Here is a 12,472-nt window from a genome sequence, read left to right on the forward strand (position 1 = left end):
AGTCAGTTTCTTGCCAACTTAAAATGAAGTAATGGCAGGAAAAACCAATATTTCTGAGTAAATTAGTAACATGAAGATTGTGAAATCTGTTGTGGCATCTCTCTTGTTTGTTCTGTGATGTTTCAAACAGCTTTTGGGCCAAAATCAATAAAAACTATAAATGCCAAGGATCTTTCTTTCCTGGTTATGATCAAGTGTGAGTCAAAAGCAATATATTAAATTCCATCCACATCAATTATTTACACATTTGTCTTTCTAAAAAAATGATTATGCATTGGCAGATGATCCATCTATTAGTAACATCCAGTCATTTGTTTCAAAAGTAAAGTACCATCTGGAAGACAGCACTATAGGATTTAATACTTAATTGCAGGACTAACTTAGCCAAGGAGGATTTAAGAGGTTAAGATAACAGTTGAAAACAAGTCATGCATACGCAGAGAGAAGTTATCACAAAATCATTAAGTTCATGAAAGATAATTGTTCATGCGGTCTCCAAATCAGATTTCTTCCTTTATGTCTTACAGTATCTACGGTAAGTAACGAAGGCAGAAATCTCAGGCAGTATATGTTGGTACTGTGGAATTTAGCAAATTCTAAGTTATTTAATCTTTAATTGCTATTTTCTTTTACAGCCAAAGATGAATGAGTTGCTTCTTGCCTACCCATACTGCCCCTCATCTCTCTGTAATTTATATTTTCCTTGTTGTCATACTTACGTTTTTCCCTTTTTCCTGCCTGCATTTAGAGAGGAAAATGCATTTATGTTTAAAACAGAGCTATTTAACAGATTATGATCATTATGCACAATTTTATGCAGAATCTGAGATAATTACAGAATTAAGAAAAGGATCTGGAATGTAATCTTTATCAAGACAGAATACATCTAGAATTTGATGCAGGAACAGAAATCTTTGTATAAGGACCGAAGTGGAACTTTTGGAATGTAAGGGAAAATTATCCAAATACCCCTAAATATTTAATGTATTTTATACAGCTTGCTTTGCATCTCCTCCTACTGAGAATGCCTTTGTCCAGATTTTATGAACAAGAATAATCTATTGTGACATGAGATGGTCCAAACTTAATGGGTATTATAGCCATTCCCAGATATATTGCACATTGGTGAGAGCATGTTAACAGTAGCTAAAAGTGGCAACAACATTTCCCCTTGCTCTTCCCATCCCTAGTAGATAGGATGGCACAGCAATCCTCCATTGATGGGCTGCCTGTAGCATAGAGCCAAATTGCCCTTGGTGTCAGCATGCCTGAAGATTAGGGCTCCATACAGAACAATTTCCTCATGCCTACAAAGAAAAAAAAAGTAACTGAATCCACATGAAAACTATCAGCCTCACTGATCATATCTGTCTCCTCCTCCTAGAATACTGTCCGGCTGCCATGCCCTTCCATGACTCTTGGTATGGGCATTTGGTTCTTTCCCAATAGCCAATCAATTTCACCTTGTGTGAAGACAGGTAATGTCCCATTCTTCCTTTCTTCCCCCTCCATTGCTGCATAAATAACAAGAATATTATATGCACCTAATAGCCTGTCCAAGGACAAGGATGCACCTGAACAGCTGGCTTTGGGCAGAATTTTTCTTCTACAAAAACAATATAGGATAATGTTTAAAGTATTGAACTTAGACTGAGGGAGACCCAGGTTCAAGTTGATAACGCAGCCAAATTAATTCATTAGATTACAGGTAGTCCTCAACAACTATTTGTTTAATGACTGAAGTTACAATGGCACTAAAAAAAGTGACTTATGACCAGTTTTCAAACCTACAACCGTTGCAGCATCCCCATAGTTATGTGATCAAAATTTGAGAGCTTAGCAACTTCTGACAAGGAAAGCCAATGGGGGAAGCCAGATTTGCTTAATGACCACATGATTCACTTAACAACTTTGGCAAAAAGGTCACAAAATGAAACACAGTTCACTCAGAAATTGCTTTCTTAGCCACCTTGAGCTCTTAAAAGAAAGGTGGAATATAAATTGAACAAATGTTTTATCTTTCTGGACTTACAATAGGACTTTTGATTTTGTTAAAGTGTCAATGACAGATATCCTTCCACACTCTTTTTCAATTGGATCTCTCTTCTGTTTGCCTCTAAGTTTCTGTTCAAAAAATACTTCTCTGTCTCCTGCATCCAAGGGATCTTGGATCAGGATCGAAGATGACATTGCCATATAAGTCTCTTGGGCTCAGTCTTTACAGCAGCAACACACATCCTGGCTGAAGAATCTACAGCTGACTGGGAAGAAGGATGCCTTCTCTGTGAAGTAATCACCATGGTGCCATTCCTTCATGTTCCAATGTTTTATTGAGCACGGTAAAAGAGATGAAAATGGCTGGAATCAAGCTTTTTGGTAAGTAGATGAGGTTGATGTGCTGAGGTTCAAGCAGATCAGTCATTTTGAAACCCCTAAAGCCAGTCCTAGGACATCATTGAGTAAAGGGACTATTAAATTGGCTTCTCATTTGCTACTGCTAGAACAAAGTTCCTTTCTAATGAAGATTTTGTCAAGGGAGGGCCAGCTCCACCATTTGCACTATTGGTATAGAAGCACAATAGTTATAGAAATTTCCCAGAGGCAGTCTTGGTAGCTGCTCAGAATGTTTGACAAAAAAAGCAAAATAATCTGTGTCCAAGAAACATCTGTAATTCAGAAATACTTCTTAACTAGGGCAAAGAGTAACTATCCATGAACATAATGAAATATTATATGATGTAACTGTTTTTGGACTCAGATTACAAGATTTGAATGATCACAGGTATCAGGCTGTAATACCGTCCAGGCAGCACTACCATTTCTCCATGAAATTCTGAATCCTGATGCTGGATCCCAATACTATCAGGAGCTTTCTGAATTATGTTTCTGTTCAAGAATTCTTGTTGCTATGAAAATGATTTCCCACCCTCTTCCCTTTGGCCAAATTCTAAAGTACTGATACTTAAACTACTATTGGGGGGGTAGGGGTGGGTAATTGCATATTTATATTCAGAATTTCTCAGACACTACAGAATTGTACTTTCACTCGCCTCAAGTTGAATTGAATATGTTTTATGCAAAATAAATTGCAAACGCTTCCAGATTATAACAAAAGTATATAATGCACTATCATCAAAGGAGCTACACCACACTTGGAGCCTGGAAAATAGCTCTGTCCCTTGCTAGTCAGACATCTTTATTGAGATCCAAATTCTCAGTATTTTTAGAAAGTCTGCATAAAACAGAGGCTTCAGGAAATAAACTTGGAAAGCCTTATTTCAAGGTACCTGTTTTTGGAAAAAATACCCTGCATAAACTTAAAGCATGTAAGGAGTTAACTAGAGAAAATTTATAATTCACCCTAATTCCAAATGTATCTTTAGCTAATTATCAGTAACTCCTTTCCATTTCTAGGTAGGGCCTCCGCTCCCTATCTTTTGCCCCATTACTCTGAACATTACCTCCTATTTATAATTATTGGTTTGCTGTAAAAGGGCTTCCAAATCTAGTACTCTCAAGAACATTGGACAAAAATATTTCTACAATTCTCTTCAGATGGGAAATAGAATCCCACGCTTCTGAAGGAAACAATTTTAGGAAAGGCCTCTTTAATGCAGAACATGGACTGAGATTTCATCAAAGTTAAATAATAATAATATATACAGAAACATCTACGGGGCAAGATCACAGAAGGTTTTATTTGAGCAATTCTTTTGTGAATTGAAACCCATAAGTGGTATTCATTCATGGAGGCAGAGCTTAGTTCTGGGACATATTAAACAATACCCAAAAATAAAAATAATTTCTGAGCATATTCAAAATGTATTATTTTTCTAAATTTAATTAGCATACATCTGGGATTAAAAATCGTCTCTTTCAAATAGAGGGTACATAGTTTCAGATGGCAGAAGCCTTCATCCCAGTGGTGGGATTCAAATATGTGAACAACCGGTTCTCTGTGTGGATGCCGCTTCTGGAAGTCCATTCTGGGCCTCAGCAACAAAAAATTAGCTACCGGTTCTGCCGAACTGGTGCAAACCAGCTGAATCCCACCATTGCTTCATCCCTCTGTTTTCTGAAAAACACATTACTATAATCATGCTACAAATGCTATCAGGGGTGTATTCAAAAGTTTAAAAGTTTACAGTAAATAATTATATATAAATATCTGTTTAAAACAGAATGTTCCTGGGTAAAAACAACAACAGCAAAAACCTCAAGAAGCCCATAGGATATAAAATCTGAACATTTCATTTCTAAGAATCAAAACAGGATAGCATGAATAATAAAAACCAATATTGTATACCAGAAGGTGATAATACTGAATTCTTCTTATAGCAATCAGATATATTAGAAGTATAGATCAGATCAAAACTTCCCAGACCCATCAAAATCCTCCTGCCAAAATGAAAGAAGACAAGAGAGAGAGAGAAAAAACATTCCACAATGTGGTTCCCAGGTGTTCCTACTAAAATGCATCACTTTTAGCTTCTGGGTCATGACAGTATGCATCCAACTGTGGATGAAAAGATCAGTCATCTGGAGGTAAGAGCATTCATAACTGTCATAAAAAAGAGGGAATGCATCGGGTTTTCCATAGGAAGGTGACAAGGCATCTGGAGCAAGATATCTATAGGCTAGTTGTATGCTAGGCTTATCCATCTAGTTGAATAAAGTCTGTTTGTACTTCTTGAACTTCTTGCATCTATCAGATGATATCATGGTGCCCCTGGAAACGCCGTACCAAGCAGTAGAGTCCTGAGAGCAAGTACAGGAAGGCAGTTATACCAGCAAAGATAGCAGCGGTTAAGTAGGCAGTGTAACTGCAGGGCAGGCTGTAACCTTTCAGGGTACAATAGCTGATGCTCCGCGCCTTGTAGCCTATGATGCCTGCAGCAGCCGTGAAGAAAATCACTCCAAGCAACAGGTCATGCAGAATGTTTGTTAGGAGCCAGCGGGTCCCCAGCACAGGCATCAGAGTCCATCGGCCCAATAAACTGAGCCCAAAGAGAGCCAAGGTAAGAAGCCACACCAGGACTGCTGCAAAAACTGCAAAGTAGGTTGCGCCTTCATACTTGTGCGCCGCTAAAGTTACCCAGCAGACAGCACCCAACAGCAGCTGTGCTATACGCAGCCCTCCTAACAGGCTTCGTAGGAAGGGCCTATTCAGGCTCAGAGATTCTCTAGATGCTGGACACGGGGGTGGAGGTGAGGAAGGGGGTGGTGGAAGAGGCATGTTATACCACTTAAGTCCTCCGCAGCTCTTGTCTCCTCTGGTGCCTTCTTCAGCCGAGCAAATCTCACTCCCCTCTTAGGCACTTCCTCTGTCTGCAGCTGCCAAACATCTGCAGCTTAGCAGTTGTTCCTACACTAGGGCCTCTCAATTTCCTGTTCTAGCTCTCCCTTTCCCACCCTTGCCCCTCCTTTTTTTGGAACATTTCATTTCTCCTTCCTCTTACAACTCCCTCCCTCTCTCTATTGCCCCTGTAGCTCTAGCCAAGAACTTTAACAAAATTCTGAAGGCTGCCTTTTTTAGAATTATAATTTCCTTAGCTCTGTTACTACTTGGGCCAACAAGGCTCTGCCAAACCAAAAAGATTTACTAGAGAAAACATGGACCCTGCAGACATCAAGTTCAGTTCCTCCCTTCTGCATGGAGAAGGGCCAAGTGAAAGTCACTTATTAAACTCTCTAGAAAGAATTTGAAGATGTAAAGCTAAATGTACAAATAGTTTCTTCATTTGTTGCTCTGGCATTTAAATTCTGTTGCATTCTTTAGATTGCAGAGAGGCAAACTTTGATTTTGAACAAGCATAATCCTTAGGCTTAGAAGATCTTTTAAGCCTTCCTTTCTTTTTGCTGTAAGCAGAACTTTTATCAGTCTCACACTAAAGCTGATCTAATCACATCCGTAAATAATCTGAAAACCACTCCCTTTTTGTTAAATTAAGAAGCTGTAGGATGAGGGACTTGGAGCTGTTCACCAAGGTATACTGTAACTGCAATGACTGGAGTAAATTTTGGATTTATAGTCCAATGCAAGTTACCTTTGTCAGGAAAATAAATGCTCCATATAGCAACTTCAAATTTTGATCAAGGAATTTCAGCTGGCAGGATCCAGGAGGACAGCCTTTTGTGCTATGGTGCCTCTGGAATATCATGCCTGCCCAGATGAAATCCACACCCACCCTTTTGATCTTGGAAAAAAAGGCTTGGAGACTTGGCTTTGCCAACTGCCTGAAGCCCCAATGGGGGAGTGGCATCCTGGAGGTCGTTAATGGATTAAGACAAATCCCACCTCCTCCCCATGCAAATTTTGCTGCCTTCCTTTCAGCTTGGACAATTAAAATTATGTATGGTCTTTATTGTTTTAATGTTTATATGATATTTTTATTGGATAACTTTAAGTCGCCTAGATTCACTATGCTATATGGGTAGCAGAGAAGTTTAATAAATAAAATGAATCCCAGATGAATTCCAGTCTAACTAAACTCCTTTTTTGCTGTAAATTTCATAATCTGTCTACTATGATGCATTTTAAATTCTGTTTCACTAGTTCACTTTTACTTATGGGAGCACCTGCTGCCGGCGTCAACTTCCCTTCGTCCTGTGCGCTCCCACAAAGAGGGCCTCCTCAGGGTGCCGCCGGTCAGAGAGTGCCGGCTGGCGGCCCCCAGGGGGAGAGCATTCTCTGTGGGCGCGCCAGCCCTTTGGAATCAATTACCGGTTGAGCTCCGGATGGCTCCTGACCTTCGCTCTTTCCGCCGTGATCTGTATATTGTATTTTTATTGTATTTTTATTGCCCTGTATACCGCCCTGAGTCCTTCGGGAGAAGGGCTGTATAGAAATTAAATAAATAAATAAACAATCTCCACAACTGAACCTTTCATTGACATAAAAGAGCTTATTCTTTGTATCATTGTAACTTAATTTTGTTTTTATATGCTGTTGCAAACACATTCTTATGTGCTGCATGTGGTTAAATATCAAAGGTAATATGTGAGATCAAATTTGTGCTGACTCTTAATGACTACACAGAATCTATGTTTTGTTGTTTTTGTTTCCTTTTTCAGTGGTATGTAGATGTTATTTATCTCTGTGTGCCTGCTAATGGTTGATTTGCCTGAATGACAGGCTTCCAGGAATTTTTGGACTATTTGATTTTATAAATGATGTTTTAGTACCTATATGTGGAAAATACCTAGAGTAGGTGGCTTAACATGACTATTTGTTCTTAAGCTGAGCTTTCAGTTTTTACTGTTAAGTGCCTTACTCTTGGTAGTTTCCACATACAGTATAGGTACTAAAACATAATATATCAGATCAAATAGTCTAAAAGTTCCCGGAAGCCTGTCCTTCAGACAAATCAACCATCAACAGGCACATAGAGATAAACATCTACATACCACTCAGAGACACTCAAAAAGTCAGAAGGGAAACAAAAACAACAAAACACCTCCCAATCAGCAAACAACACTCATAAGAGCAGAGATTAACATAAAAATTAACACCAGACCAACAGTCAAGAAATAAACAATATTCCAATGAAGGAACTACAAATGCAAACAAGCTAATAGTAAACAGCTTAATCAAGGAATCACAAGATTACTCCCACCACTAACAGGCAGTGCTTTTTTTGTAAAAGAAAAAGGTGCCAGAACTCACACATGTCATACAACCCGCCTTGCCTACCCTACAAGTTTCCATCCAAAAAAGGTGCTGGAACTCCGTTCTGAGAGTTCTATGAGAAAAAAAGCCCTGCTAACAGGACAAGTCACTAGTATATAAGAATAAGAACAGTCCCTACTAACACTGATAATGTTACCTAATTGGGTAATGAAATGTCTGCAAGGAAACTACAAAACTAAGAGCGCTAAGGACCCCACAGTTCAACCCTGAGCTACATATATTCTCTTCCGTCAGTATGGGAAGAATCAAGCCATCATGGTGCTAGGTTAGCCAGATTGTTCTTTTTCTGACAGGCTGTCAGAGAAGCTGGTGGTATACTGAAGTTAACACTGTTGTGTGAAAATAGCAGGACTTTTAACACAAGCCAATGGACAGAAACCTCAAGGAAGCCGAGAAGCGGCGGGGAGAAAAATTGTAAACTCTCCAAAGCTGTTTTCGATAGCGAAATGGGCGGCATATAAATTTAATGAATGAATAAATAAAATAAAATAAAATCGTGACTGTGACGCTATGCAGTTACAGTTACAGGCCGTCTATTTATATTGGATGGCGGCCCGTATTTGAACCGAGGTAAGAGTGTCTGTGCAGGAGCTGAACACAAAAACACACGCCCCGCCGAAAGCGAACTTCCAGGCTACAACGTCCTCTCGCTCGGCAGGCTAACTCCCGCCTTCCTGACGTCAATAGCCCTGCCTGCCACGTGTTCCCAAAAGAGGTCTCACAGTCCCGCCCTCGCCCTCAATCTATTCGCTAGATTACAGCATTCTCTTCTGCATTTGGAGAAGAGGCGGCGGAACGGATTGGCTGAGAAGTGTGTTGTCGTTTCTCTCCATTGGCCAAACGTATCTTCTCAGGAGCCGAGTATGAATGGCCGGAGGTCGGCTTGAGAGGCTCTGGCGGATCTTCGAGAGCCTTTGAAGGGCCGGCGACCCCCAAGCTGGACGGCAGACGCCAGGTCCGTGAGTGCCTGCAGATCTGGAAAGTCTCGGCTTCAGCCTCGATTGCCGTTCTAAAATTCTGGATGGGATGGAGAAGGGCGGGGAGAAAGGTGATTCCTTATGCTGTTCGAAAGACCTTTCGAAGATTTTTCTATCAACAGTTCAGACAAATTCCTTTTGATGAAATTCATTTTAGTTAGGGTAGCATGGCCGCCTTGACATCCTTTCTGCTGCCAAAAATCCAAAGTGATCGCGTGGGGCTGGGGGTCGGGTTCTCTGAAACGAGGATTTTGCCCTAAATTAGTCGGTGGATTTAATGACTCGCAGGGAAGTACTTCTTATATAATATTAATGGTAGCTGACAGTGGCGAATATCGGAGAGAATTCAGTTAAGGCCCATTCGATTGAAAGGCTACCCGTTAGTGCAGGGGTCTTCAAACTCGGCCCTTTTATGACTCATGGACTTCAACTCCCAGAATTCCTCAGCCAGGCACGCTGGCTAAGGAATTCTGGGAGTTGAAGTCCATGAGTCACAAAAGGGCCGAGTTTGAAGACCCCTGCGTTAGTATGTATCCAAACCTAGGTCTCTCTGTAATTCAGGACCCTTCTAAAAACTAGCCTCCTCAAACTCCGGTGTTGTAGAACAAATAAGTGTTAAGTATTGTAAAAGGATGCAGTTTTTACCTCCTGAAAAATGAGACCTTAGTGTTAGCCCTCTCTCTCTCTCTCTTCCCCCCCTCCCCACGCCGCCTGTTCAACCAAATTGACGGATTAATCGAGTTGGCTCATTGACATAATCTGCCAGTTTAGCAAATACGACTCCGTTCTAATTGCTGATGGTCCATCGTTTGTGTTGCTCACATTTCTTAGGTACTTTTTTGGGCATTTGGTTGGGTACGGTTTTCATAGGAAATCGTAGCTGTTGTTACTAGGCTTTGTCAAACACAAGGCATGTCAGAACCTGAAAGGCTGATGAGAAAAATTGTCCTGTTGTTGACTGAGAAAACTTCCCGCCCCAAATGGATCCACCCTGGTACTCATCTCAGTTTAGGTGGAATAACCTGGAGCTCGTATTTCCTGCTGATTGAGGAAATGTGCAAGCCCTGTCTTGACAATACACATTCTGTCTACTACTATATATGAATTTCCATACAGTTTTCACATTAAGCTGTGACATCTGAATAATGCCAGTGCCTTAAGACAATGAAAAGCTCTGAATTAACACTCTTGAAATATTGCATAACTGAATAACCACAATAGTAGAGAAAGGAGTCTGTCATGGATATTTTAATTTGGACTCTTGCACAGAGTAGAGAGTTAAGACTTAATGACTTAAATAATTCCTGTCTCTTCTATGAGGAATCATATCTTCTGGGAGTAATTAGGACCAACTGTGTTATAAGGAAACTTAGTTCTGACCTATAGGTACCTCATATTAAGGCTATTAAACATCTGTGCATGTTGTTTCCCCTTGGATCCAGGTTATGATACCATAGGAAGGAAGGGAACAGTTAACCAATCTGTTTCTTCCTGGTTTCATCTCTTCTACAGAACCACCACTAACTACAATATGGAGAGATCCTAGCACCATGGGAACCCCAGCCTCTATTACCTGTGACTTGCCACAGAATCAAATCGTTAAATCATGTACCAGAAAGAGAGCATCTGCCAATATTTTCCAGGGGGTGGGGTTACTGCAATTACGTCATCTCTTCCATAGCAGTGGGGATATGCAAGCAGAAGAACGAGCCCAGCTAATTTGGGAGCGTGCAGAAAGCCATTGCATTACTCGGGCCTTACAACAGCTTCACAGAAGGCAGAGAAAACTGAAGCTGCAAACCAATGGGAGGCCTCCATCCGGAAAGGGCAGTAGTAGTAGGCTGCTAGAGCTACAGCACTTCAGTCACTTAAGGTATGATGTTGAAATTTGCTCTTATACTGCTTCTTAATTGCTGGTACAGCAACTTCAGTTGCTTTCAACTAAGAGTATGAACATATTTTTATTCTGGTTCACAGTTGATTAATGTACTGTATAAGGTATTTATTTAGCTTGGGGTTTTTTAATTGAAACTTTCTTGGTTTTCTGGCATGTATTTAGAAAGTAAAACTTAGCTGCTGCACTATTCAGTTGTGAACTGTGAACCATTCAACTGGAATATATTTCTAATACAATTGATATTGTATAAGTATTAAACAGTAATAAAAGCATGTATTTGGAAAGTTTCTTTAATAGGTGTCCAATCTTGAACCACCTTGTTAAATTATATTCATGGATATTACTTACAGTAGTAACAAAATTGATGTAGAATAGATTTTTATAAGGCTTTCAGAAAGGAAAAAAAGATTTTAGCTCATATAACTGAATAGGTAAGTCAATAATTTACAATATTGCAGATCAGAAGAGGCAAAATTATAGGAAACTGCAGAGGGAGAGATAAAATGATAAAATGCATCATGTGATATTTCAACTCAACCTCTACCTTTTGGAAGCTGCATTATGATGTGCAATTATGTAAGGGGCACAGCTTGCATCAAAACATCACAAGAAACATTTGTTTTTCTAATTTTGTTGCCATCTGGGCTTGCTATAAACAACCCTGGGCAAGTTCTTTCTTCTCCCTTCCCATTGTTAAGGGTTGTTTTTTTAAAGCACAATATATCCATCACGGCTAAACAAGCTGTAAATCAACCGTAAACTGACATTGTGAGATTATTTGGATTTTATTTTCCATCAGTTCTAACCAGCATGACTCATGGCAAATTATGGATGTATTGTAGTCTAAAATATGTGGAGAATATATTCTTCTGCTAACACAGCAAGAGAATATTGAGTTGAAGAGCAGCTGTAAGCATTTTTCCTCTTTGTTATATTAGCAAACTAGCATCACAATGCTTTGCTTCCATAAGGATTATGTTGATTGTCTGCTTCTAAGAAAAAGGAGTATAATGCAATTCTTAATGAGATTTTTGTTGACCCACAGGATTGAAGACTGTAATACATCTTCTGCTGCTGTTCATGGTGACAGTAAGAAAGAGATAGAGACAGCAGATGGAAGTGGCCACTACATTGCTTCCCAATATAGGAAGAAGGAAAATGAGATGGTTGTGGCTACATACACAATGAAAAATGATTGTGATCTTATGCCAATGATTGTGGCTGAGTGTAATCAGACTAGCCTGGAGAAGCCTTAAAGGGCGAATGTTTGACAAATGATTGCAGGTAACAGCAGAAAAAAATTTAAAAATTCTTTTGCTCTCCAGCACTTTGGTTTGCTAATTTAGAGACTTGATCAGTTTATGTCAAAGCACAAACACTACGTATACTGACTATTTATGGTGTATATTTAATAAAGCTTCCTGTCTAAATGTAAGAAGAGTTCAAATGTCTCTCTAGTCCAGAACTGCTTTCTCCTGAGATCTTTGAGAAATTTACAATTGGAATGCAGAAGAAATTACTTTTCCTTATTCCACATATGCAAACTTACTGCTATTCAGAGGTGGTGTACCTAAACAGTTAATAAATGCTTCTGTATCTTCCATCACCTGATCTACTTTTACAAATTGTTTTAGAGAAACCGATTTGGTCATTATGCATTGCGTGGTTATATTTTGTCTACTAGCCTATGAAAACACATACAGGCCTTAGTGTAACAGCTTTATGATATCATGATATAGGAAGCCACATTCCCTCACATCACCAGCTTCATCTGTTGTTGCCCAACAGACTGCCCTGCCAAAGGTCTGGAATCATTTCTTCCAGTAAAGTGATATGAAAATACACCAAGGGCTACATCAATTTTTAGAACTGTAGGCTGATTACCTTTGCCTTAAACAACATTGAACT

At 39.6% G+C, this 12,472-nt stretch overlaps 2 protein-coding genes across 2 annotated transcripts; one reads left to right on the top strand and one right to left on the bottom strand.

Moving 5' to 3' along the window:
- Positions 1-3,757: 3,757 nt before the first annotated feature.
- On the bottom strand, positions 3,758-5,313 carry MARVELD1 (MARVEL domain containing 1). Its single transcript, XM_083365039.1, has one exon. The coding sequence runs from the start codon at positions 5,234-5,236 to the stop codon at positions 4,709-4,711; it is 528 nt and encodes a 175-aa protein (XP_083221165.1). The 5' UTR covers positions 5,237-5,313; the 3' UTR covers positions 3,758-4,708.
- Positions 5,314-8,524: 3,211 nt separating this feature from the next.
- Positions 8,525-11,759, top strand: AVPI1 (arginine vasopressin induced 1; the record flags this gene model as incomplete). Its single annotated transcript, XM_083364489.1, is given in 5 exon segments — positions 8,525-8,738; positions 9,409-9,498; positions 10,180-10,540; positions 11,610-11,740; positions 11,743-11,759. Coding segments are annotated over 4 exon segments (543 nt in total). The 5' UTR covers positions 8,525-8,738; positions 9,409-9,464.
- Between the last annotated feature and the right edge of the window lie 713 nt (positions 11,760-12,472).

Source organism: Vipera ursinii (assembly GCF_947247035.1).
Source record: "Vipera ursinii genome assembly, chromosome: 5".
In the NCBI taxonomy this organism is placed as follows: Eukaryota; Metazoa; Chordata; class Lepidosauria; order Squamata; family Viperidae; genus Vipera; species Vipera ursinii.